The following is a 27,634-nucleotide window of genomic DNA, read 5'->3' as shown; positions in this document are numbered from 1 at the left end:
CATCTGCAGAACGGATCTACTCATCAAAAACAGGGGGGCCACAGTGGTGCGGAGTGGGTGCATGTTATCGGACCATGCCAGTTAAGTTTTTAATGCAGAGGTTCAAAAACACGGCCCTCAAGGCACCCTAAAGGCCAGTACACACGGGGATAGATGTGTGCCGAGCCATCTAGCACAGACCGCTCAGCACACATCTCTCCCCCACTCAGCACACAGCGTGAGGTGTGCTGAGCGAGAGGGGTGCTCATTTCACCCAGCGGTGAAATGAGGGATGTGCTAGAATGATTGTGCCTGCATGTAGGCCAATCTAGTACCGGCCATAGCGACGCACGGGACCGCGCATAGCTATCACTGTAGGGCATACACACGGAGAGATCCGTGCTTAATTTCTAAGCAATTTAGTCAGATTGCTTACAATTTAAGCACGGATCTACCCCCTTAACAGTCCAGGATTTAAGTATATCCATACCTGCCCACACACGACAAAGGAAGGGATTCAGAGTTGATCATAGCTGTGCAAAATTTAGCCCAGCTACGATCAGGCACACTGACATGCGGGGGGACGCCCAGCACAAGGCTAGCCCGCCCTGCATGTCAGTCCCTGTCCCGTCGCACAAGTACAAAAGCATCACACAGCACGAACACGCACAGCACCGATCAGGTCTGAATTAGCCCCTTAATTAGCACCTCAGTCAATTTGGGTTAACCATCTGTGCCGAGTCATGGACATACTTCAAACCTGTACTGTTAGGGTGCCTTGAGGCTTGCGTTTGAGAACCTCTACCATAATATAAAAATGTAGAGATGCAGTTTTTATTACAAACCAACAGCCTTCATGTGGAGAATTTCTAAGAATCTGCATGTGTGTTACATGTGATATAGTACAAACGTGGAATATCCTATTCTAAACAGAAACAATACGAGAACTACATTTTTTCAAATGAAACATTCTCAAACATTATACACATAATATTAAAATAATGTACTATTGAATGTGGTATCCTATTAGCCATAGTAATTTACAGCAGCTAATTACTGCCAATGGGGCTATCCTATATCCTATTTTGTTTCCACATTCCTGATAAGTAACCATTTTTTTTACACCATAGCTGCGGCCAAAAACACACAGGGTCTGCAAAAAGCCACAGACCTATGTGTTTTCATTCGAATAGGGGGTCATTTGCTGCATGAAATTTGCTGTGTGGCAAATTACTGCGGCTATTTTGCCTCTGAATTCATGATTAGAGACTTCAAGAAAAGTTCAAAAATGTAGGGCAGATTTATATTCATAAACATTTCCACAATATCACATGTTGCAATGTAATACATGCAGTGCACACTTCCCATATATATATTCATAAGAGAGTGCAAGAGCACGTCTAAAATAATATAACACTGGTTGTTATCAAAACAGCCAGTGTTTGTGTTATAAATACATAGGTCATGGTCATTTCATTTCTGGTAGGGGCATGCTTCGGCATACACACACACACACACACACACAAATTACTCTAAACATTATTAGAGTGGTTTCATACAGGACATTAACTATATTGAACATTAGTCACTTGCATGTGTTAAAAAAAAAAAGGAACAACTGCATTTTCTCACCTGTGCACATATTTTACTATGTCGTAAAGCTAAAAAGTAACTAGCAACCTATAAATGTTATTTACTCAACTTACAAACTAATACATAAGTGACCAGTCCTACTAATAACCATTTAATTCCCAATGTAGAGCCCCTGTTACAAATTTTCTACATGAATAAACAAGTGGTTAGTGCCCGATAAATTTACACCAGTAATAAAATGACATTTCAAGCAGACTGCAAAAGAAGCCTAAATATATGTGTACATCATTAAGCCAAGGTAGGTGATCCAGGGTTCTAACATTTTACATTCTTTTGCCAAGAGAAAATTAACATTCCCGTAATACTATCAGATGTTATACCAAACCCGGAGTTAAAAAAAAAGTTTTTTAATTGCAGATGTTATAAAAGATACCCAATGCCCTGTGTGAATAAATAATTGGACTGTAACTGGTTACACCAACTTTACCAGCAATAACTGAAGTCAGACAATGTCCTATAGCAATTAACCAGTTACTCACAACACTAAGGGTATATTCAATTTAAACCGGATCCATTTCGACATGAATTTGCCGGAATGGATCCGACAGAACCTATTCGATGCGGCCAAATCAGACAGGATTTGACAGTTCCTAACATCTCAATCAGACTTAAAAAGAAATCGGATAGAAATGAGGGTGCTGAGGGAGAGCAGCAGGGAGACGGCGGTCAGCAGCGGGGAGACGGGGGAAAGCAGCGGCTACAGCCATTTTGCCGAAGGATAGGGCTCCGCCGCCCGACCTCACCGCGGCGCCCACCCGGCTCCAGCAAGAGGGACCTCGCTTGAAGCCGGGTGGATGCTGCCGTGAGCGGCGGTTGTGACACATCCTCCTGCATATGCTGTGCTGTAGCCGCTGTTCTCCCCCGTCTCCTCCTCTCAGCTCCCTCAATGTCTTTTTTTAAAGTCGGATTGAGATGGTCGGAAAGGGGGCCAAAACCTGTCGGATTTGGCCCCGTTTCCGACAGAAGAACGCGGATCGGCAGCTATTCCGCCGAATTCCCCGACTTGTCGGATAATTTGGGGGTATACTGAATATGTCGGAACCCCTTCCGACCTAAAAAAGTTGAAAACTGCAGTCTTTGCGACAGACGGCAGCTTTCGACTTCAAATGAATATACCCCTAAAGGAATTCTTCCTCACTTTATCCTTGCCAACCTTCTTCGACACTGTTGTGTTTCATCATGAAGTATTCTTTTTGTCAGGTTCTGTATATGTCTGGACTTTGACTAAGTCATTTTAAAAACTGTATATTTCTTGTTCTTCCACTATTCTGACATGATTGTGTTTTGGATAATAATTTTCCAGCTTGAACCAGCCAAGCTGCAGCCTATACAGATCTGTTTCACATTTTCCTGTGGAATTTGATCTAGAACAGAATGAATGCTCCAATGATGACAAGCCATCCAAGTCCTAACAAAGACAACTGCTCTCCACAATCAGTTCAATGATGCTTGGTAGAGGGTATGTGGTTCTTGTTGTGTAAATGCAGGGTTAGCCTTCCACCACATATATTGGGGTAATTGTTTTAAATTTGGTTCAAATATCCATAAAATTGCCCTTGGGAGAATTTTTTTAGCAGAATAGCACTTTCTGTGAAGATGGCTACTGTTCTAATTGTTCTCCATTTGAATAGTAAAACCCTCATTGTGGTTTGATGGACTACAGAGCCTTCATTAAGGTTTTCTTATACTTTGCAGGCTAAAAATAAGATTTTACTTACCGGTAAATCTATTTCTCGTAGTCCGTAGAGGATGCTGGGGACTCCGTAAGGACCATGGGGATAGACGGACTCCGCAGGAGACATGGGCACTTTAAGAAAGAATTTAGTTCCTGGTGTGCACTGGCTCCTCCCTCTATGCCTCTCCTCCAGACCTCAGTTAGAGAAACTGTGCCCAGAGGAGATGGACAGTACAAGGAAAGGATTTTGTTAATCCAAGGGCAAGATTCATACCAGCCACACCAATCACACCGTATAACTTGTGATAACTACCCAGTTAACAGTATGAAAACAACATATCATAAGTGCAGGAACGATGCAACTATAACTTAACCCTTATTGAAGCAATAACTATATACAAGTATTGCAGAAGAAGTCCGCACTTGGGACGGGCGCCCAGCATCCTCTACGGACTACGAGAAATAGATTTACCGGTAAGTAAAATCTTATTTTCTCTAACGTCCTAGAGGATGCTGGGGACTCCGTAAGGACCATGGGGTTTATACCAAAGCTCCCAAACGGGCGGGAGAGTGCGGATGACTCTGCAGCACCGATTGAGCAAACACAAGGTCCTCCTCAGCCAGGGTATCAAACCTATAGAATTTTGCAAAAGTGTTTGAACCCGACCAAGTAGCAGCTCGACACAGCTGTAGTGCCGAGACCCCCCGGGCAGCCGCCCAAGAAGAGCCCACCTTCCTAGTGGAATGGGCCTTGACCGATTTTGGTAACGGCAATCCAGCCGTAGAATGCGCTTGCTGAATCGTGTTACAAATCCAGCGAGCAATAGTTTGCTTTGAAGCAGGGGCACCAATCTTGTTGGATGCATACAGGACAAACAGCGCTTCAGTTTTCCTGACTCTATCCGTTCTGGCCACAAAATTTTCAAAGCCCTGATCACATCAAGTAACTCGGAATCCTCCAAGTCACGTGTAGCCACAGGCACCATAATAGGTTGGTTCATATGAAAAGATGATACCACTTTCGGCAGAAATTGTGAACGGGTCCGCAATTCTGCTCTATCCATATGGAAAACCAGATAGGGGCTTTTATGTGACAAAGCCGCTAATTCTGACACACGTCTAGCCGAAGCCAAGGCTAATAACATGACCACCTTCCACGTGAGATATTTTAACTCCGCCGTTTTAAGTGGTTCAAACCAGTGTGACTTTAGGAAACTTAACACCACGTTAAGATCCCAAGGTGCCACCGGAGGCACAAAAGGAGGCTGAATACGCAGCACTCCTTTTACAAACGTCTGAAATTCTGGTAGAGAAGCCAACTCTTTTTGAAAGAAAATGGATAGGGCCGAAATCTGAACCTTAATGGAGCCTAAGTTTTAGGCCCAAATTCACTCCAGTTTGTAGGAAGTGAAGGAAACGGACCAGATGGAATTCTTCCGTAGGAGCATTCCTGGCCTCACACCAAGAAACATATTTTCGCCATATACGGTGATAATGTTTAGATGTCACGTCCTTCCTAGCCTTTATCAGCGTAGGAATGACCTCATCCGGAATGCCTTTTTCCACTAGGATCCGGCGTTCGACCGCCATGCCGTCAAACGCAGCAGCGGTAAGTCTTGGAGCAGACATGGGCCCTGTTGCAACAGGTCCTGCCTTAGAGGAAGAGGCCACGGATTTTCTGTAAGCATTTCCTGCAGATCCGGATACCAGATCCTTCATGGCCAATCTGGAACAATGAGGATTGTTCTCACTCCTCCTTTTTCTTATTATTCTCAACCCTTGGGTATGAGAGGAAGAGGAGGAAATACACAAACTGACTGGAACACCCACGGTGTCACTCGGGTGTCTACCGCTACTGCCTGAGGGTCTCTTGACCAGGCGCAATAACTCTGTAGATTTTTGTTGAGGCGGGACGCCATCCTGTCTATCTGTGGCAGTCCCCACCGAACTGCAATCTGTGCGAAGACTTCCTGATGAAGTCTCCACTCTCCAGGACGTATGTCTGGTGAGGAAGTCTGCTTCCCAGTTGTTCACTTCCGGAATGAACACTGTTGACAGTGCTCTTACATTATTCTCCGCCCAGCGAAGAATTCTGGTGGCTTTCGCCATCGCCACTCTGCTCCTTGTGACGCCTTGGCGGTTTACATGAGCTACTGCGGTGACGTTGTCTGACTGGATCAGAACCGGTTGGTCGCGAAGAAAGGTCTCCGCTTGACGTAGGGCATTGTATATGGCCCTTAGTTCCAATATGTTGATGTGAAGACAAGTCTCTTGACTTGACCAAAGACCTTGGAAATTTCTTCCCTGTGTGACTGCTCCCCAGCCTTGGAGGCTCGCGTCCGTGGTCACCAGGATCTAGTCCTGAATGCCGAATCTGCGGCCCTCTAGAAGGTGAGCACTCTGCAGCCACCACAGGAGAGATACCCTGGCCCTGTGGGATAGGGTGATCAACTGATGAATCTGTAGATGTGACCCGGACCACTTGTCCAGTAGGTCCCATTGGAAAGTCCTCGCATGGAACCTGCTGAAGGGAATGTTTTTCCCAGGACTCTGTTTAGATACACCATCAAATCCCCCCCTTTCAGGCTGGCGATGATCGCTCTGGGCGATTCCACTTTAAATTTGAACCTTTTCCCGTATAGGTTCAGAGATTTTAATTTTAAAAATAGATCTGACCGAACCGTACGGTTTCGGGACTACAGCCAAGGTTGAGTCATATCGCCTTCCTTGTTGCAGGAGGGGAACCTTGAGCACCACCTGTTGGAGATACAATGTGTGAATTGTATTTAATATTATCTCCCTTCCTGGGGGAGAAGCCGGTAGGTCCGATAAGGAAAAACCGGCGAGGAGGCACCTTTCGAATTCCAGCTTGTAACCCTGAGAAACAATTTTTTATTGCCCCGGGAACCACCTGTAAGTGAACTCAGATGTGGCTGAAGAGTCGAAGACGTGCTCCCACTGGGGCAGACTCCCTTAGCGGAGCTCCAGCGTCATGCGTTGGATGTAGTAGAGGCCGGGGAGGACTTCTGTTCCTGGGAACTAGCTGTGCCCTGTACCCTTACCTCTGGTAAGAAAGGACGCTCCTCGTACTTTCTTGTTATTCTGCGACCAAAAGGACTGCATTTGATAATGTCGTGCTTTCTTAGGCTGTGAGGGAATATAAGGCAAAAGATCAGAATTACCAGCTATAGCTGTGGAGACCGGGTCCGAGAGCCCTTCTCAGCACACTTCCTCAGCCTTGTAAGGTAAACCTTCCATATGCCTCTTTTAGTCGGCATCACCTGTCCATTGCATGTTCCACAGGACACTTCTAGCGGAAATCGACATAGCGTTGACTCTAGAACCCAGTAGACTAATGTCTCTTTGGGCATGTTTATATATATATATATATATATATATATATATATATATATATATATATATATATACATACACACACATATACACATATATATATATATATATATATATATATATATTATATATATATATATATACACACACACACATACATATATGCATATATACACATATATATATATATATTATATATATATATATATATACACACACACACATACATATATGCATATATACACATATATATATATATATATATATATATATATATATATACACACACACACACACACACACATACATACATACATATGTATACACATACTAGGGTCTCAATGTCCACGCTGCTACAGCGCTATAAACCCATGCCGACACAATCGCTGGTCTGAGTAGTGTACCAGAATGTGTGTAAATGGACTTCAAAGTACTTTTACTGCAAGCTATCTGCAGGATCCCTGAGGATAGCTGTTAAGTCAGCTCTACCTTTTGGGTAAACGTGACAAAGCTTTGTCCACCCTATTGGAAGATTCCCATCGTATCCTGGCCCTAGTAGGGAAAGGATACTCCCTGAGAATTCTTTTTGGGAAGCTGCAGCTTCTTGTCTGGAGATTCCCGCTCTTTTTCTTCATGAGAGTAGGGAAATTTACCTCAGCTTTCTTCCCCTTAAACATGTGAACCCTCGTGTCAGGGACAGATGAGTCATCAGTGATATGCAAAACATCTTTTATTACAATAATCATATATTGAATACTTTTCTGCCAGTTTTGGCTGTAACTTTGCATTATCATAGTCGACACTGGAGTCAGACTCAGTGTCGATATCAGTGTCTATTATTTTGCATAGTGAGCATTGTGAGACTCTGAAGGTCCCTGCGACATAGGGACAGACCTGTGTAGATTCACTGTCTGTTCTCTAATCTTTTGTGCAATAAATTTACCTCAGCACTTTATTTCACATATCCAATCAGGTGTCGGCGTTGTCGACGGAGACAGCACTCACACACACATTTGCTCCATCTCCTCCTTAGGAGAGCCTTTTACCTCAGACATGTCGACACACACGTACCGACACACCACACACTCAGGGAATGCTCATCTGAAGATAATTCCCCCACAAGGCCCTTTGGGGAGAGAGAGAGAGAGAGAGAGAGTTTGCCAGCACACACCCCAGCGCTATATGACCCAGGAAAAAACACAGCAATTTAATGTTTACCCAGTGGCGCTGTTCTTATCTGCGCCGAATTATGTGCCCCCCCTCTTCTTTAAAACCCTCTCTTCTACCGTGGTATAAGCAGGGGAGAGTCCGGGGAGCTTCCTCTCAGCGGTGCTGTGGAGAAAAACATGGCGCTGGTGAGTGCTGAGGGAGAAGCCCCGCCCCCTCGACGGCAGGCTTCTGTCCCGCTAAAAGTGTAAAATTGGCGGGGGCTCATGCATATATACAGCTGTATATATGCTCCTTTTGCCAAATAAGAGGTTTATATTGCTGCCCAGGGCGCCCCCCTCTGCGTCCTGCACCCTTACAGTGACCGGAGTATGTGAGGTGTGTGGGAGCAATGGCGCACAGCTGCAGTGCTGTGCGTTACCTCAGTGAAGATCACGAAGTCTTCTGCCGCCTCTGAAGTCTTCTTTTCTTCTCATACTCACCCGGCTACTATCTTTCGGCTCTGCGAGGGGGACGGCGGCGCGGCTCCGGGACGGACGGCGAGGGTGAGATCCTGCGTACCAATCCCTCTGGAGCTAATGGTGTCCAGTAGCCTAAGAAGCAGGACCTAGCTTCAGAGAGTAGGGCTGCTTCTCTCCCCTCAGTCCCACGATGCAGGGAGTCTGTTGCCAGCAGAGCTCCCTGAAAATAAAAAACCTAACAAAATACTTTCTATCAGTAAACTCAGGAGAGCTCACTGAAAAGCACCCAGCTCGTCTGGGCACAGTATCAAACTGAGGTCTGGAGGAGGGGCATAGAGGGAGGAGCCAGTGCACACCAGGAACTAAATTCTTTCTTAAAGTGTCCATGTCTCCTGCGGAGCCCGTCTATCCCCATGGTCCTTACGGAGTCCCCAGCATCCTCTAGGACGTTAGAGAAAAGACCATTATTTTTGTGAGCTGGTGTGTCTCTGGAACCTGCATGCTGACATGTTCCACTAAATGTTACCCAGAAGGTAAGAACCAAACTAAAAGTGCCATAACAACTGTGGTTCTCAAAGGGCAGCATGTGGGGCTAAAAAGAATAGCAATCCAGATTACCGTCTGATGGAATCTGTAAAAATAAGAATTTACTTACCGATAATTCTATTTCTCGGAGTCCGTAGTGGATGCTGGGGTTCCTGAAAGGACCATGGGGAATAGCGGCTCCGCAGGAGACAGGGCACAAAAAGTAAAGCTTTTCCAGATCAGGTGGTGTGCACTGGCTCCTCCCCCTATGACCCTCCTCCAGACTCCAGTTAGGTACTGTGCCCGGACGAGCGTACACAATAAGGGAGGATTTTGAATCCCGGGTAAGACTCATACCAGCCACACCAATCACACCGTACAACCCGTGATCTAAACCCAGTTAACAGTATGATAACAGAAGAGCCTCTGAAAGATGGCTCCCTAAACAATAACCCGAATTAGTTAACAATAACTATGTACAAGTATTGCAGATAATCCGCACTTGGGATGGGCGCCCAGCATCCACTACGGACTCCGAGAAATAGAATTATCGGTAAGTAAATTCTTATTTTCTCTATCGTCCTAGTGGATGCTGGGGTTCCTGAAAGGACCATGGGGATTATACCAAAGCTCCCAAACGGGCGGGAGAGTGCGGATGACTCTGCAGCACCGAATGAGAGAACTCCAGGTCCTCCTTTGCCAGGGTATCAAATTTGTAGAATTTTACAAACGTGTTCTCCCCTGACCACGTAGCTGCTCGGCAGAGTTGTAATGCCGAGACCCCTCGGGCAGCCGCCCAAGATGAGCCCACCTTCCTTGTGGAATGGGCCTTAACAGATTTAGGCTGTGGCAGGCCTGCCACAGAATGTGCAAGTTGAATTGTGTTACAAATCCAACGAGCAATCGACTGCTTAGAAGCAGGCGCACCCAACTTGTTGGGTGCATACAGTATAAACAGCGAGTCAGATTTTCTGACTCCAGCCGTCCTTGAAATGTATATTTTTAAAGCTCTGACAACGTCCAACAACTTGGAGTCCTCCAAGTCGCTTGTAGCCGCAGGCACTACAATAGGCTGGTTCAGGTGAAACGCTGATACCACCTTAGGGAGAAAATGCGGACGCGTCCGCAGCTCTGCCCTATCCGAATGGAAAATTAAATAAGGGCTTTTATAAGATAAAGCCGCCAGTTCAGATACTCTCCTGGCGGACGCCAGGGCCAGTAACATAGTCACTTTCCATGTGAGATATTTCAAATCCACATTTTTTAGTGGTTCAAACCAATGGGATTTGAGGAAATCTAAAACTACATTTAGATCCCACGGTGCCACCGGAGGCACCACAGGAGGCTGTATATGCAGTACTCCTTTGACAAAAGTCCGGACCTCAGGAACTGAGGCCAATTCTTTTTGGAAGAATATTGACAGGGCCGAAATTTGAACCTTAATAGATCCCAATTTGAGACCCATAGACAATCCTGATTGCAGGAAATGTAGGAAACGACCCAGTTGAAATTCCTCCGTCGGAGCACTCCGATCCTCGCACCACGCAACATATTTCCGCCAAATGCGGTGATAATGCTTCGCGGTGACTTCCTTTCTTGCCTTAATCAAGGTAGGAATGACTTCTTCTGGAATGCCTTTTCCTTTTAGGATCTGGCGTTCAACCGCCATGCCGTCAAACGCAGCCGCGGTAAGTCTTGGAATAGACACGGTCCCTGCTGAAGCAGGTCCTGTCTTAGAGGTAGAGGCCACGGATCGTCCGTGACCATCTCTTGAAGTTCCGGGTACCAAGACCTTCTTGGCCAATCCGGAGCCACTAGTATCGTTCTTACTCCGCTTTGCCGTATGATTCTCAATACCTTTGGTATGAGAGGCAGAGGAGGAAACACATACACCGACTGGTACACCCAAGGTGTTACCAGCGCGTCCACAGCTATTGCCTGCGGATCTCTTGACCTGGCGCAATACCTGTCCAGTTTTTTGTTGAGGCGAGACGCCATCATGTCCACCATTGGTCTTTCCCAACGGTTTATTAGCATGTGGAAAACTTCTGGATGAAGTCCCCACTCTCCCGGGTGAAGATCGTGTCTGCTGAGGAAGTCTGCTTCCCAGTTGTCCACTCCCGGGATGAACACTGCTGACAGTGCTATCACGTGATTCTCCGCCCAGCGAAGGATCCTGGCAGCTTCTGCCATTGCACTCCTGCTTCTTGTGCCGCCCTGTCTGTTTACATGGGCGACTGCCGTGATGTTGTCCGACTGGATCAACACCGGTCTTCCTTGAAGCAGAGGTTCCGCCTGGCTTAGAGCATTGTAGATTGCTCTTAGTTCCAGAATGTTTATGTGAAGAGACTTTTCCAGGCTCGACCACACTCCCTGGAAGTTTCTTCCTTGTGTGACTGCTCCCCAGCCTCTCAGGCTGGCGTCCGTGGTCACCAGGATCCAATCCTGTATGCCGAATCTGCGGCCCTCCAATAGATGAGCCCTCTGCAACCACCACAGAAGAGATACCCTTGTCCTTGGAGACAGGGTTATCCGCAGGTGCATCTGAAGATGCGTGCATTGATGTACAGACACCTTTCCTGGTTTTAGGAGATTCCTGACCAGGTCGGATAACTCCTTGGCTTTTTCCTCGGGAAGAAAAACCTTTTTCTGAACCGTGTCCAGAATCATCCCTAGGAACAGCAGACGAGTTGTCGGCATTAATTTGGATTTTGGAATATTCAGAATCCATCCGTGCTGCTTTAGCACCTCTTGAGATATTGCTAATCCCATCTCTAGCTGTTCTCTGGACCTTGCCCTTATTAGGAGATCGTCCAAGTATGGGATAATTAATACGCCTTTTCTTCGAAGAAGAATCATCATCTCGGCCATTACCTTTGTAAAGACCCGAGGTGCCGTGGACAAACCAAACGGCAGCGTCTGAAACTGATAGTGACAGTTTTGTACAACGAACCTGAGGTACCCCTGGTGTGAGGGGTAATTGGAACGTGGAGATACGCATCCTTGATGTCCAAGGATACCATAAAGTCCCCTTCTTCCAGGTTCGCTATCACTGCTCTGAGTGACTCCATCTTGAACTTGAACTTCTTTATGTACAGGTTCAAGGACTTCAGATTTAGAATAGGCCTTACCGAGCCATCCGGCTTCGGTACCACAAATAGAGTGGAATAATACCCCTTCCCTTGTTGTAGAAGAGGTACCTTGACTATCACCTGCTGAGAGTACAGCTTGTGAATGGCTTCCAAAACCGTCTCCCTTTCGGAAGGGGACGTTGGTAAAGCAGACTTCAGGAAACGGCGAGGTGGATCTGTCTCTAATTCCAACCTGTACCCCTGAGATATTATCTGCAGGATCCAGGGATCTACCTGCGAGTGAGCCCACTGCGCGCTGTAATTTTTGAGACGACCTCCCACCGTCCCCGAGTCCGCTTGAGAAGCCCCAGCGTCATGCTGAGGCTTTTGTAGAAGCCGGGGAGGGCTTCTGTTCCTGGGAAGGAGCTGCCTGTTGCTGTTTCTTCCCTCGACCTCTGCCTCGTGGCAGATATGAATAGCCCTTTGCTCTCTTATTTTTAAAGGAACGAAAGGGCTGCGGTTGAAAAGTCGGTGCCTTTTTCTGTTGGGGAGTGACTTGAGGTAGAAAGGTGGATTTCCCGGCTGTAGCCGTGGCCACCAAATCTGATAGACCGACTCCAAATAACTCCTCCCCTTTATACGGCAAAACTTCCATATGCCGTTTTGAATCCGCATCGCCTGTCCACTGTCGCGTCCATAAAGCTCTTCTGGCCGAAATGGACATAGCACTTACCCGTGATGCCAGTGTGCAGATATCCCTCTGTGCATCACGCATATAAAGAAATGCATCCTTTATTTGTTCTAACGACAGTAAAATATTGTCCCTGTCCAGGGTATCAATATTTTCAATCAGGGACTCTGACCAAACTACCCCAGCACTGCACATCCAGGCAGTCGCTATAGCTGGTCGTAGTATAACACCTGCATGTGTGTATATACTTTTTTTGATATTTTCCATCCTCCTATCTGATGGATCTTTAAGTGCGGCCGTCTCAGGAGAAGGTAACGCCACTTGTTTTGATAAGCGTGTTAGCGCCTTGTCCACCCTAGGAGGTGTTTCCCAGCGCTCCCTAACCTCTGGCGGGAAAGGGTATAATGCCAATAATTTCTTTGAAATTATCAGCTTTTTATCAGGGGCAACCCACGCTTCATCACACACGTCATTTAATTCTTCTGATTCAGGAAAAACTATAGGTAGTTTTTTCACACCCCACATACTACCCTGTTTAGTGGTACCTGTAGTATCAGCTAAATGTAACGCCTCCTTCATTGCCAAAATCATATAACGTGTGGCCCTACTGGAAAATACGGTTGATTCGTCACCACTGGAATCAGTGCCTGTGTCTGGGTCTGTGTCGACCGACTGAGGCAAAGGGCGTTTTACAGCCCCTGACGGTGTTTGAGGCGCCTGGACAGGCACTAATTGATTGTCCGGCCGCCTCATGTCAAACGACTGCTTTAGCGTGTTGACACTATCCCGTAATTCCATAAATAAAGGCATCCATTCTGGTGTCGACCCCCTAGGAGGTGACATCCCCATATTTGGCAATTGCTCCGCCTCCACACCAATATCGTCCTCATACATGTCGACACACACGTACCGACACACAGCAGACACACAGGGAATGCTCTAAACGAAGACAGGACCCACTAGCCCTTTGGGGAGACAGAGGGAGAGTCTGCCAGCACACACCAAAAAGCGCTATATATGACAGGGATAGCCTTATAATAAGTGCTCCCTTATAGCTGCTTTATATATATCAAGATATTGCCATTAAATTTGCCCCCCCTCTCTGTTTTACCCTGTTTCTGTAGTGCAGTGCAGGGGAGAGACCTGGGAGCCGTCCTGACCAGCGGAGCTGTGAGAGGAAATGGCGCCGTGTGCTGAGGAGATAGGCCCCGCCCCTTTTTCGGCGGGCTCGTCTCCCGCTATTTTGTGAATACAGGCAGGGGTTAAATATCTCCATATAGCCTCTGGGGGCTATATGTGAGGTATTTTTAGCCTTTATATAGGTTTACATTTGCCTCCCAGGGCGCCCCCCCCCAGCGCCCTGCACCCTCAGTGACTGCGTGTGAAGTGTGCGGAGAGGAAAATGGCGCACAGCTGCAGTGCTGTGCGCTACCTTTAGAAGACTGCAGGAGTCTTCAGCCGCCGATTCTGGACCTCTTCTTACTTCAGCATCTGCAAGGGGGCCGGCGGCGCGGCTCCGGTGACCATCCAGGCTGTACCTGTGATCGTCCCTCTGGAGCTGATGTCCAGTAGCCAAGAAGCCAATCCATCCTGCACGCAGGTGAGTTCACTTCTTCTCCCCTCTGTCCCTCGTTGCAGTGATCCTGTTGCCAGCAGGAATCACTGTAAAATAAAAAACCTAAGCTAAACTTTCTCTAAGCAGCTCTTTATGAGAGCCACCTAGAATTGCACCCTTCTCGGCCGGGCACAAAAATCTAACTGGAGTCTGGAGGAGGGTCATAGGGGGAGGAGCCAGTGCACACCACCTGATCTGGAAAAGCTTTACTTTTTGTGCCCTGTCTCCTGCGGAGCCGCTATTCCCCATGGTCCTTTCAGGAACCCCAGCATCCACTAGGACGATAGAGAAATGTTGTTTGGGAAGAATGCTAAATGTGGTTGGACAATGAGCGCACATGACCAGTATGTGGTCATTATCTTATCACATTAGAGGAGCCCCATCTGAAAATACATCCAACTAGATCTCCCTGTGCATAGATATCTTTAGTCTTATTACCTTGAGAAGGGCTGATTCATATTAAATCTGATTGATAAAGTATTCACCTTTTCTTTTAATAACAATAGGTAAAGAGAATACAGCAAGAAAATCAGCAATCTAACAAAGTGCTAGCATACGCTTAATGTATTTAAAAGTTATAGTCTGGTTGCTCCCTGCACACTGATCCACACAGCGAATTTTCCTGTGGCTTTCACTTAATCTCACATGCATGACTGACAATCAGGGTTTTAGGACACTTTGGGGTGTATTCAATTAATGATGGATCCTTTCCTGCGGAAAGGATCAGACATTTCAGTATTCAATTTGGCCGTTCCCGACAATGGCCCTCATTCCGAGTTGTTCGCTCGTTGCCGAGTTTCGCTATATTGCGATTAGTCGCTTACTGCGCATGCGCAAGGTTCGCAGAGAGCATGTGCTTAGTTATTTTACACAAAAGTTAGGTATTTTACTCACGGCATAACGAGGATTTTTCATCGTTCTGGTGATCGGAGTGTGATTGACAGGAAGTGGGTGTTTCTGGGCAGAAACTGGCCGTTTTATGGGTGTGTGCGGAAAAACGCTGCCGTTTCTGGTAAAAACGCGGGAGTGGCTGGAGAAACGGGGGAGTGTCTGGGCGAACGCTGGGTGTCTTTGTGACGTCAAACCAGGAACGAAACTGACTGAACTGATCGCAGTGGCTGAGTAAGTCCCGAGCTACTCAGAAACTGCAAAGAAATTTCTATTCGCAATTATGCGAATCTTTCGTTCGCAATTCTGCAAAGCTAAGGTTCACTCCCAGTAGGCGGCGGCTTAGTGAGAGCAATGCTGCTAAAAGCAGCTAGCGAGCGAACTCGGAATGAGGGCCATTGCCAATCCAACTTTTTTTAAAGTCGGATTGACATTGTCGGAAACGGGGCTAAAACCTGTCAGATTTGGCCGCAAATTTGCCGATCCGTCTGCTTTCCGACAAGTCGGATTTTCTGACTTGTAGGATAAACGGTAGTTCTATTGAATAGGTCAAATCTGGATTCAACCTTAAACTCCCATTTATCCGACAAGTCGGGAAATCAGACTTGCATTGAATACAGCCCTTTGGATTGAAAGGAAACTGCGGTGGTCATTCCGAGTTGTTCGCTCGTTGACGATTTTCGCTATGCTGCGATTTGTTGCTAAATGCGCATGGTACGCAGCGCGCATGCGCTTAGTTATTTAACTAAAAACTTAGCAGTTTTGCTGTTCATGCAGCGCTTTTCAGTCGCACTGCTGATAGGTGAGTGATTGACAGGAAAGGGGCGTTTCTCTGTGGTAACTGAGCGTTTTCCGGGAGTGTGCAAAAAACGCAGGCGTGCCAGGTAAAAACGCAGGAGTGGCTGGAGAAACGGGGGAGTGGTTGGTCGAACGCAGGGCGTGTTTGTGACGTCAAACCAGGAACTAAACGGACTGAGGTGATCGCAATCTAGGAGTAGGTCTGGAACTACTCAGAAACTGCAAGGAATTATTTATTAGCAGTTCTGCTAATCTTTCGTTTGCTATTCTGCTATGCTAAGATACACTCCCAGAGGGCGGCGGCCTAGCATTTGCAATGTTGCTAAAAGCAGCTAGCAAGCGAACAACTCTGAATGAGGGCCAACATTCAAAGTCATTGTCGCTTCAAAATGGTCCTCACACTTCTTTATGTAGCCATTTTAGAGTATTTACTGGCAATGTTACCCATTTTAGGTGACAGTGCAGGTGTAATTATCAGCTGAAGAAGAAAAAGAAAAGAAAAAAAAAAAACACAACTTACCCGATGCTCATTAATAAGAAGATCTCGAGCAGTGTTGAAAATCAAAGTGTGAAGATCTTTAGAGTAAAAAGCTAAAGTATAATCATAATCAAAGCCATAAATTTCAACGTCTGCAAGACTCATTTCATTGTTGGAAAAGATAGCGCTTGGATTCAGCACATTGCTTGAAATAGAAGGGATAAGCTCTGCAAGAGAGAAAGAAAAAATAAGAATTTACTTACCGATAATTCTATTTCTCATAGTCCGTAGTGGATGCTGGGACTCCGTAAGGACCATGGGGAATAGCGGCTCCGCAGGAGACTGGGCACAAAAGTAAAAGCTTGAACTAGCTGGTGTGCACTGGCTCCTCCCCCTATGACCCTCCTCCAAGCCTCAGTTAGGATACTGTGCCCGGACGAGCGTACATAATAAGGAAGGAAATTGAATCCCGGGTAAGACTCATACCAGCCACACCAATCACACCGTACAACCTGTGATCTGAACCCAGTTAACAGTATGATAAACGAAGGAGCCTCTGAAAAGATGGCTCACAACAATAATAACCCGAATTTTGTAACAATAACTATATACAAGTATTGCAGACAATCCGCACTTGGGATGGGCGCCCAGCATCCACTACGGACTATGAGAAATAGAATTATCGGTAAGTAAATTCTTATTTTCTCTAACGTCCTAAGTGGATGCTGGGACTCCGTAAGGACCATGGGGATTATACCAAAGCTCCCAAACGGGCGGGAGAGTGCGGATGACTCTGCAGCACCGAATGAGAGAACTCCAGGTCCTCCTCAGCCAGGGTATCAAATTTGTAGAATTTAGCAAACGTGTTTGTCCCTGACCAAGTAGCTGCTCGGCAAAGTTGTAAAGCAGAGACCCCTCGGGCAGCCGCCCAAGATGAGCCCACCTTCCTTGTGGAATGGGCTTTTACAGATTTTGGCTGTGGCAGGCCTGCCACAGAATGCGCAAGCTGAATTGTACTACAAATCCAACGAGCAATCGTCTGCTTAGAAGCAGGAGCACCCAGCTTGTTGGGTGCATACTGGATAAACAGCGAGTCAGATTTCCTGACTCCAGCCGTCCTGGAAATATATATTTTGAGGGCCCTGACTACGTCCAGTAACTTGGAGTCCTCCAAGTCCCTAGTAGCCGCAGGCACCACAATAGGCTGGTTCACGTGAAACGCTGAAACCACCTTTGGGAGAAATTGAGGACGAGTCCTCAATTCTGCCCTATCCGTGTGAAAAATCAGGTAAGGGCTTTTATAAGATAAAGCCGCCAATTCTGAGACACGCCTGGCTGAAGCCAGGGCTAACAGCATTACCACCTTCCATGTGAGATATTTTAATTCCACAGTGGTGAGTGGTTCAAACCAATGTGATTTTAGGAACCCCAAAACCACATTGAGATCCCAAGGTGCCACCGGGGGCACAAAAGGAGGCTGTATATGCAGTACCCCTTTGACAAACGTCTGGACTTCCTCTTTTTGGAAGAAAATCGACAGGGCCGAAATTTGAACTTTAATGGACCCTAATTTTAGGCCCATAGACAGTCCTGTTTGCAGGAAATGTAGGAAGCGACCCAGTTGAAATTCCTCTGTAGGGGCCTCATTGGCCTCACACCACGCAACATATTTTCGCCAAATGCGGTGATAATGTTTTGCGGTTACATCTTTCCTGGCCTTTATCAGGGTAGGGATGACTTCTTCTGGAATGCCTTTTTCCTTCAGGATCCGGCGTTCAACCGCCATGCCGTCAAACGCAGCCGCGGTAAGTCTTGGAACAGACAAGGTCCCTGCTGGAGCAGGTCCTTTCTTAGAGGTAGAGGCCACGGGTCCTCCGTGAGCATCTCTTGAAGTTCCGGGTACCAAGTCCTTCTTGGCCAATCCGGAACCATGAGTATAGTTCTTACTCTTCTCCTTTTTATGATTCTCAGTACTTTTGGTATGAGAGGCAGAGGAGGGAACACATACACTGACTGGTACACCCATGGTGTTACCAGAGCGTCCACCGCTATTGCCTGAGGGTCCCTTGACCTGGCGCAATATCTGTCCAGTTTTTTGTTGAGACGGGACGCCATCATGTCCACCTTTGGTTTTTCCCAACGGTTTACCATCTCTTGGAAGACTTCTGGATGAAGTCCCCACTCCCCCGGGTGAAGGTCGTGTCTGCTGAGGAAGTCCGCTTCCCAGTTGTCCACTCCCGGAATGAACACTGCTGACAGTGCTATCACATGATTCTCCGCCCAGCGAAGAATCCTTGCAGCTTCTGCCATCGCCCTCCTGCTTCTCGTGCCGACCTGTCTGTTTACGTGGGCGACTGACGTGATGTTGTCCGATTGGATCAATACCGCCTGACCCTGAAGCAGGGGTTTTGCTTGACTTAGGGCATTGTAAATGGCCCTTAGTTCCAGAATGTTTATATGAAGAGATGTTTCCATGCTTGACCACAAGCCCTGGAAATTTTGTCCCTGTGTGACTGCTCCCCAGCCTCTCAGGCTGGCATCTGTGGTCACCAGGATCCAATCCTGAATGCCGAATCTGCGGCCCTCTAGTAGATGAGCACTCTGCAGCCACCACAGAAGAGACACCCTTGTCCTTGGCGACAGGGTTATCCGCGGATGCATCTGAAGATGCGATCCGGACCATTTGTCCAGAAGATCCCACTGAAACGTTCTTGCATGGAATCTTCCAAATGGAATCGCTTCGTAAGAAGCCACCATTTTTCCCAGGACCCTCGTGCACTGATGCACTGACACCTGGCCTGGTTTTAGGAGATTCCTGACTAGCTCGGATAACTCCCTGGCCTTCTCCTCTGGGAGAAACACCTTTTTCTGGACTGTGTCCAGAATCATTCCTAGGAACAGGAGACGTGTCGTTGGAATCAGCTGCGATTTTGGAATATTTAGGATCCACCCGTGCTGACGTAACACTAACTGAGATAGTGCTACTCCGACTTCTAACTGTTCCCTGGACCTTGCCCTTATCAGGAGATCGTCCAAGTAAGGGATAATTAAAACGCCTTTTCTTCGAAGAAGAATCATCATTTCGGCCATTACCTTGGTAAAGACCCGAGGTGCCGTGGACAACCCAAACGGCAGCGTCTGAAACTGATAATGACAGTTTTGTACTACAAACCTGAGGTACCCTTGGTGAGAAGGGTAGATTGGGACGTGGAGATAAGCATCTTTGATGTCCAGAGACACCATATAGTCCCCTTCTTCCAGGTTTGCTATCACTGCTCTGAGTGACTCCATCTTGAATTTGAACCTCTTTATGTAAGTGTTCAAGGATTTTAGATTTAAAATTGGTCTCACCGAGCCGTCCGGCTTCGGTACCACAAACAGCGTGGAATAATACCCCTTTCCCTGTTGTAGGAGAGGTACCTTGATTATCACCTGCTGGGAATACAGCTTGTGAATGGCTTCCAAAACTGCCTCCCTGTCGGAGGGAGACTTTGGTAGAGCAGACTTCAGGAACCGGCGAGGGGGAGACGTCTCGAATTCCAGTTTGTACCCCTGTGATACTACCTGCAGAATCCAGGGGTCCACTTGCGAGTGAGCCCACTGCGCGTTGAAATTTTTGAGACAGGCCCCCACCGTGTCCGAGTCCGCTTGTAAAGCCCCAGCGTCATGCTGAAGACTTGGTAGAAGCAGAGGAGGGCTTCTGCTCCTGGGAAGAGGCTGCCTGGTGCAGTCTTTTTCCTCTTCCTCTGCCCGGGGCAGAAATGAGTGGCCTTTTGCCCGCCTGTACTTATGGGAACGAAAGGACTGAGTTTGAAAAGACGGTGTCTTTTTCTGCTGAGAGGTGACCTGGGGTAAAAAGGTGGACTTTCCGGCCGTTGCCGTGGCCACCAGGTCCGATAGACCGGCCCCAAATAACTCCTCTCCTTTAAACGGCAATACTTCCATATGTCGTTTGGAATCCGCATCCCCTGACCACTGTCGCGTCCATAACGCTCTTCTGGCAGAAATGGATATAGCACTCACTCTTGATGCCAGGGTGCAAATATCCCTCTGTGCATCACGCATATATAGTAATGCATCCTTCAAATGCTCTATAGTTAGTAATATACTGTCCCTATCCAGGGTATCAATATTTTCAGTCAGGGAATCCGACCACGCCACTCCAGCACTGCACATCCAGGCTGATGCGATTGCTGGTCGCAGTATAACACCAGTATGTGTGTATATACCCTTCAGGATATTTTTCAGCCTTCTATCCGCTGGTTCTTTGAGGGCGGCCGTATCAGGCGACAGTAACGCTACTTGTTTAGATAAACGTGTGAGCGCTTTATCTACTTTAGGGGGTGTTTCCCAACGCGCCCTAACCTCTGGCGGGAAAGGGTATAGTGCCAATAATTTATTAGAGATTAGCACTTTTTTATCGGGGGAAACCCACGCTTTATCACACACCTCATTTAATTCATCTGACTCAGGAAAAGCTACTGGTAGTTTTTTCACTCCCCACATAATACCCTTCTTTGTGGTACTTGTAGTGTCAGAAATGTTCAATGCCTCCTTCATTGCCGTGATCATGTAACGTGTGGCCCTACTGGACATTACGTTTGTCTCCTCACCGTCGACACTGGACTCAGTATCCGTGTCTGGGTCTGGGTCGACCCACTGAGGTAACAGGCGTTTTATCGCCCCTGACGGTGTCTGAGACGCCTGGACAGGCACTAATTGATTTGTCGGCTGTCTCATGTCGTCAACAGTTTTTTGTAAAGTGCTGACATTGTCACGTAGTTCTTTAAATACAACCATCCAGTCAGGTGTCGACTCCCTAGGGGGTGACATCACTAATACAGGCAATTGCTCTGCTTCCACATCATTTTCCTCCTCATACATGTCGACACAATCGTACCGACACCCAGCACACACACAGGGAATGCTCTGATAGAGGACAGGACCCCACTAGCCCTTTGGGGAGACAGAGGGAGAGTTTGCCAGCACACACCAGAGCGCTATATATATATTATATATATATATATATATATATATATATATATATAGGGATAACCTTATATAAGTGTTACTCCCTTTTATAGCTGCTGTTTATAATTTAGCTGCCAATAGTGCCCCCCCTCTCACGTTTTTACCCTGATTCTGTAGGGACTGCAGGGGAGAGTCAGGGAGCCGTCCTTCCAGCGGAACTGTGAGGGAAAATGGCGCTTGTGTGCTGAGGAGATAAGGCCGTCGTGAAGGGGCGGAGCCTATCTCCCGCTTTTTTCTGGAAAACTGGCAGGGGTTAAATACATCCATATAGCCCAGGAGCTATATGTGATGTATTTCTTTTGCCATCCTAAGGTATTTCTGTTTTTTATTGCGTCTCAGGGCGCTCCCCCCCAGCGCCCTGCACCCTCAGTGACCGGAGTGTGAAGTGTGCTGAGAGCAATGGCGCACAGCTGCAGTGCTGTGCGCTACCTTAGTTGAAGACAGGAACGTCTTCTGCCGCCGATTTCACCGGACCTCTTCGTTCTTCTGGCTCTGTAAGGGGGCCGGCGGCGCGGCTCCGGGACCCATCCAGGCTGAACCTGTGATCGTCCCTCTGGAGCTAATGTCCAGTAGCCTAAGAAACCCAATCCACTCTGCACGCAGGTGAGTTCGTTTCTTCTCCCCATAGTCCCACGATGCAGTGAGCCTGTTGCCAGCAGGACTCACTGAAAATAAAAAACCTAAAATAAACTTTTACTCTAAGCAGCTCAGGAGAGCCACCTAGCATGCACCCTTCTCGTTCGGGCACAAAAATCTAACTGAGGCTTGGAGGAGGGTCATAGGGGGAGGAGCCAGTGCACACCAGCTAGTTCAAGCTTTTACTTTTGTGCCCAGTCTCCTGCGGAGCCGCTATTCCCCATGGTCCTTACGGAGTCCCAGCATCCACTTAGGACGTTAGAGACATGATAATATATATATTTTAATGTAACATACAATGATATCTCACATGCAGCAACTGTGTCAATCCAGTCACCCTCAGACTCTTATACTAGATCCTGGGCAGTATTCCTGCATCTTTCATATTGCACTTATTCATATTCATTAAATAAAAGCATCTATCAAGGCCCATTAATGCAAAAGTACTGAAGCACAAATATCTATTGTTCCAGCATTCTCATTAGTATATGCTGTATATAGGCAAGAAATACAGTGGGGCAAAAATGTATTTGGACAGCCACCGATTGTGCAAGTTGACCCACTTAAAAAGATGAGGGAGGTTTGTAATTTCCATCATAGGTACACTTCAACTGTGAGAGACAGAAACTGGGGGGGGGGGGGGAACAGGAAATCACATTGTATAATTTTTAAACAATTTACTTGTATATTCTCGTGGAAAATAAATATTTGGACACCTACCAAGCAGCAAGATTTCTGGCTCTCACAGAGCTGTTACTTGTTCTTTAAGAAGCTCTTCTATCCTCCACCCGTTACCTGTATTAATGGCACCTGTTTGAACTGGTTATCTGTATAAAAGACACCTGTCCACACCCACAAACAGTCAAACTGCTACCTCTCCACCATGGCCAAGACAAGAGAGCTGTCTAAGGACACCAGGGACAAAATTGTAGAGCTGCACAAGGCTGGGATGAGCTACTTGACAATAGGCAAGCAGATTGGTGAGAAGAGATCAACTGCTGGCGCAATTATAAAAAAATTGAAAAAATACAAGATCACTGACAATCTCCCTCGACCTGGGGCTCCATGCAATATCTCACCTCGTGGGGTATCAATGATCTTGAGAACGGTGAGGAATCAGCCCAGAACTACACGAGGGGACCTGGTCAATGACCTCAAGAGAGCTGGGACCACAGTCACAAAGATTACCATTAGTAACATACTACGTCATCATGGATTGAAATCCTGCAGCGCCCGAAAGGTCCCCCTGCTTAAGCCAGCACATGTCCATGCCCGTCTAAAGTTTGCCAGTGACCATCTGGATGATCCAGAGGAGGATTGGGAGAATGTAATGTGGTCAGATGAGAGCAAAATCGAACTTTTTGGTATAAATTCCACTCTCCGTGTTTGGAGGGAGAAGAATGATGAATGGCATCCCAAGAACACCATGCCCTCTGTGAAGCATGGTGGTGGAAACATCATACTTTGGGGCTGCTTTTCTGCAAACGGGACAGAACGACTGATCCGTATTAAGGAGAGGGTGAATGGGGCCATGTATCGTGAGATTTTGGGCAAAAACCTCCTTCCCTCAGTAAGAGCATTGAAGATGGAATGTGGCTGGGTCTTCCAGCATGACAATGACACCAAACACACCTCCCGGGCGACTAAGGAGTGGCTCCGTAAGAAGCATTTCAAGGTCCTGGAGTGGCCTAGCCAGTCTCCAGACCTCAACCCAATAGAAAATCTGTGGAGGGAGTTGAAAGTCTGTGTTGCCCAGCGATAGACCCAAAACATGACAGATCTAGAGAAGATCTGCATGGAAGAGTGGGCCAAAATACCTGCTACAGTGTGTGCAAACCTGGTCAAGAACTACAGGAAACGTTTGACCTCTGTAATTGCCAACCGAGGTTATATCCTGAGGAAGCTGGCAGCAACTAAGACCAGCGATACGCGTCGAGCTTTTACTCTATGACCACAGACATCCCTTCCATCTGCCACTTACTTATCTGACAACAATTGGACTCACACACTCCCGCAGGATCCTCCTAAGTGCTACCATCTGGACACCCTGGACATACACCCCTGCTGCTATTGGATCTCGGTTTGCAATTGGAGAACGAAGGGGACTTTGTACTAAGAAACCGGGTAATATCCACAATTTAATTGCATTGAGGACTATTCAGAGGAATGAGCCCTAGTCGGAAATAAGTATTATTTGTTTAATAGGGATAGAAGTGGTCCTACTTGCCTACTTGAGAGACTCTCAAATCTTTTCAAGTCCACTGTACTGAAGCTTTTTAACAGCCATTTATATGGTTAAACTTTTTTAGTATATATTGTAATAAATTTATGAATTTGTTTTTTTTACAAATACGCTTATCCGTTCATTATTTGAAACTCAGCCGGCGCCAGTATATATTCTTACCTTGTATTACAAAGTATTGAGTTAAACATTTTGATTGTCCAAATATTTATTCTCCGCAAGAATATACAAATAAATTGTTTAAAAATCATACACTATGATTTCCTAGTTTTTTTTTTTCAGATTCTGTCTCTCACAGTTGAAGTGTACCTATGATGGAAATGACAGACCTCTTGCATCTTTTAAAGTGGGTCAGCTTGCACAGTTGGTGGCTATCCAAATACTTTTTTGTCCCACTGTAAATGTAACACTAGATAATCCAAAGGAAATGGATTGGATCATAATCGAGCATGTTACCAAACACAGACAGAAGACAATTCACGAGCAGGTTGGGTGCGCAGGAGATCTTCTGACAGGACTAAAAGGCCCCAATCATGCCAAATTCATCTGACTGACTGGCCCAATACCTATACGGCAAACTGCACCTTGGCTCGGTCACCCAGCAGGACTGGCCCTTGTGCAGCCTGCTTTAAATTCAAAGAATTAAAATTCTATTATATAATATATTAATTTACCATATTGCTCAATTAAAAGGAAAAACTCCATCATATTTGTAAAAATGACACATGAAACACTTATTTTCATAGTATTTGTAGCCAAGTAATGATCTCCAACGACATTTACTTTCAGATTGTACCAAAAGTGTGCGTGACACATGGATGATACACTCAGACTACTTTTATTAAAACAGCATGTTCTATAATGCATTGCACAGGCTCGTGATACAGATCAGGCAGGACATAAAGACAACAAACTGCATGTGAATGTAATGGCAAACTTAATGATGTGTTCTCGAAGCAAAACAGCATATTAAAAAGTGTGGCAGCAGAGACAGGACCAGACACAAGCTACAGGAATGCATTCTTAGGCTGTGTACACATGGCGCAATGCGCTGAACAGCCCGACATTGACTATTCAACGTGGTTAAAACCCGGCCCCGCCGATGTAGTCAATGTTGGGCTGCATGCACAGTCTATTTTTCCTTGCGATGCCGATCCCGCATCGGCATCGCAAGGCCTATATTTTCTTACGATTTTGACTATATAGTCAAAATCGAAAGAAATATTGCACTGTGTGTGCACAGCCTAATGCCCCATACACATTATCTGATCCCCGCCGATGTGGATATTGGCGGGGACCCGGAATCGGCAAGTGCATACACACTTGCCAATGCGGCAGGGACAGGCAGCGACGGCGGGGAAGGGGGGGCGACAGCCATGCTGCATCTGCAGCATGGCTGTCGCTAACGAGGACCTCCCTCTCCTGTACATGTTCAGACGAGGGAGGGGGTCGTTAACGATGTGTACACACTGGACGAGATTGTGAAAGATCTCGCTGAGATCGGCCCTTCTGAGCGAGATCTTTCATTTTCTCGTCTAGTGTGTATGGGCCTTAACAGTACTGTCCTCTTTAGGTAGCAGCTATATAGCACGAAAACTTGAATGGTACTGTTCTGGAATGAAAGCATAGGAGATCAATGTGGAAGACCATTTATAAAGGCAATCAATAAAATCTGTAAGAGGCTGACAGCTCCTTTAATATATGGTACTTACTGTTTTGATAGAATACACATACATATCATAGGTATTTCATTCATATTCATGCATAATTTGCCTGAAGGAAAAATCACTTATTGCATTTGGCTGATGACTGGCCTATCCATCACAGGCAGAACTCTGGGAGGCATCGGAGTCATCTGCCGCCGGGCTCCTGCTCTGAAGGGGGGCACCTCTCCTTTCATTCTGTGACATCATTGAATTAAGTTGATTGATAGCTGCCGCTGTCTTTTCAGTGGCCGACTTCCTCACTGGTCCCTGCACCTTACAAATCACACCCTCTTTATTATACACATTTTACAAGTGTCACACCCAGGATTAGAAACCACAACCAATTACACTGGAAGCAGGCACCTTACTGACGAAGCTATTTGCTCCTGTATAGGAAATATGAGAATTTTAACTATATGAAGTTACATCTCTGACAATTACACGTAACGTCATATAGTTAGAATGCTCATGCTTCCTCTACAGGAGCAAATATCTCCATCAGTAAAGTGTCTGCTGTCAGTGTAACAGGTCATGGGTTCTAATCCTGGGTATGACTGCTAAGAAATGTGTGATTTAAAATAAGAATTTACTTACCGATAATTCTATTTCTCATAGTCCGTAGTGGATGCTGGGACTCCGTCAGGACCATGGGGAATAGCGGGCTCCGCAGGAGACAGGGCACATCTAAAAAAGCTTTTAGGTCACATGGTGCGTACTGGCTCCTCCCCCTATGACCCTCCTCCAAGCCTCAGTTAGGTACTGTGCCCGGACGAGCGTACACAATAAGGAAGGATCTTGAATCCCGGGTAAGACTCATACCAGCCACACCAATCACACCGTACAACTTGTGATCTGAACCCAGTTAACAGTATGATAACACAAACGAAGTAGCCTCTGAACAGATGGCTCACAACAACAGTAATAACCCGATTTTTGTAACAATAACTATGTACAAGCATTGCAGACAATCCGCACTTGGGATGGGCGCCCAGCATCCACTACGGACTATGAGAAATAGAATTATCGGTAAGTAAATTCTTATTTTCTCTAACGTCCTAGTGGATGCTGGGACTCCGTCAGGACCATGGGGATTATACCAAAGCTCCCAAACGGGCGGGAGAGTGCGGATGACTCTGCAGCACCGAATGAGAGAACTCCAGGTCCTCTTTAGCCAGAGTATCAAATTTGTAAAATTTTACAAACGTGTTCTCCCCTGACCACGTAGCTGCTCGGCAAAGTTGTAATGCCGAGACTCCTCGGGCAGCCGCCCAGGATGAGCCCACTTTCCTTGTGGAATGGGCCTTTACAGATTTAGGCTGTGGCAGGCCTGCCACAGAATGTGCAAGTTGGATTGTACTACATATCCAACGTGCAATCGTCTGTTTAGACGCAGGAGCACCCAACTTGTTGGGTGCATACAATGTAAACAACGAGTCAGATTTTCTGACTCCAGCTGTCCTTGAAATATATATTTTTAATGCTCTGACAACGTCCAGTAACTTGGAGTCCTCCAAGTCGCTAGTAGCCGCAGGCACCACAATAGGCTGGTTCAAGTGAAATGCCGAAACCACCTTAGGGAGAAATTGAGGACGTGTCCTCAATTCTGCCCTGTCCGAATGGAATATCAGATATGGGCTTTTGTATGACAAAGCTGCCAACTCCGA

General features: G+C 46.6%; 1 protein-coding gene across 2 annotated transcripts in view; it reads right to left on the bottom strand.

Annotated features, from left to right (window-relative positions):
- NT5DC3 (5'-nucleotidase domain containing 3) overlaps positions 1–27,634 on the bottom strand; it is a 172,477-nt gene that overhangs the window by 126,168 nt on the left and 18,675 nt on the right. For both annotated transcript variants that reach the window (XM_063927787.1, XM_063927788.1), the window contains exon 2: positions 16,398–16,582. In XM_063927787.1, coding sequence (XP_063783857.1) covers positions 16,398–16,582 — 185 coding nt within the window. The remainder of the gene's footprint in view (positions 1–16,397; positions 16,583–27,634) is intronic.

Source organism: Pseudophryne corroboree, chromosome 6 (assembly GCF_028390025.1).
Source record: "Pseudophryne corroboree isolate aPseCor3 chromosome 6, aPseCor3.hap2, whole genome shotgun sequence".
In the NCBI taxonomy this organism is placed as follows: Eukaryota; Metazoa; Chordata; class Amphibia; order Anura; family Myobatrachidae; genus Pseudophryne; species Pseudophryne corroboree.
This window is presented reverse-complemented; position numbering and strand designations above follow the sequence as displayed.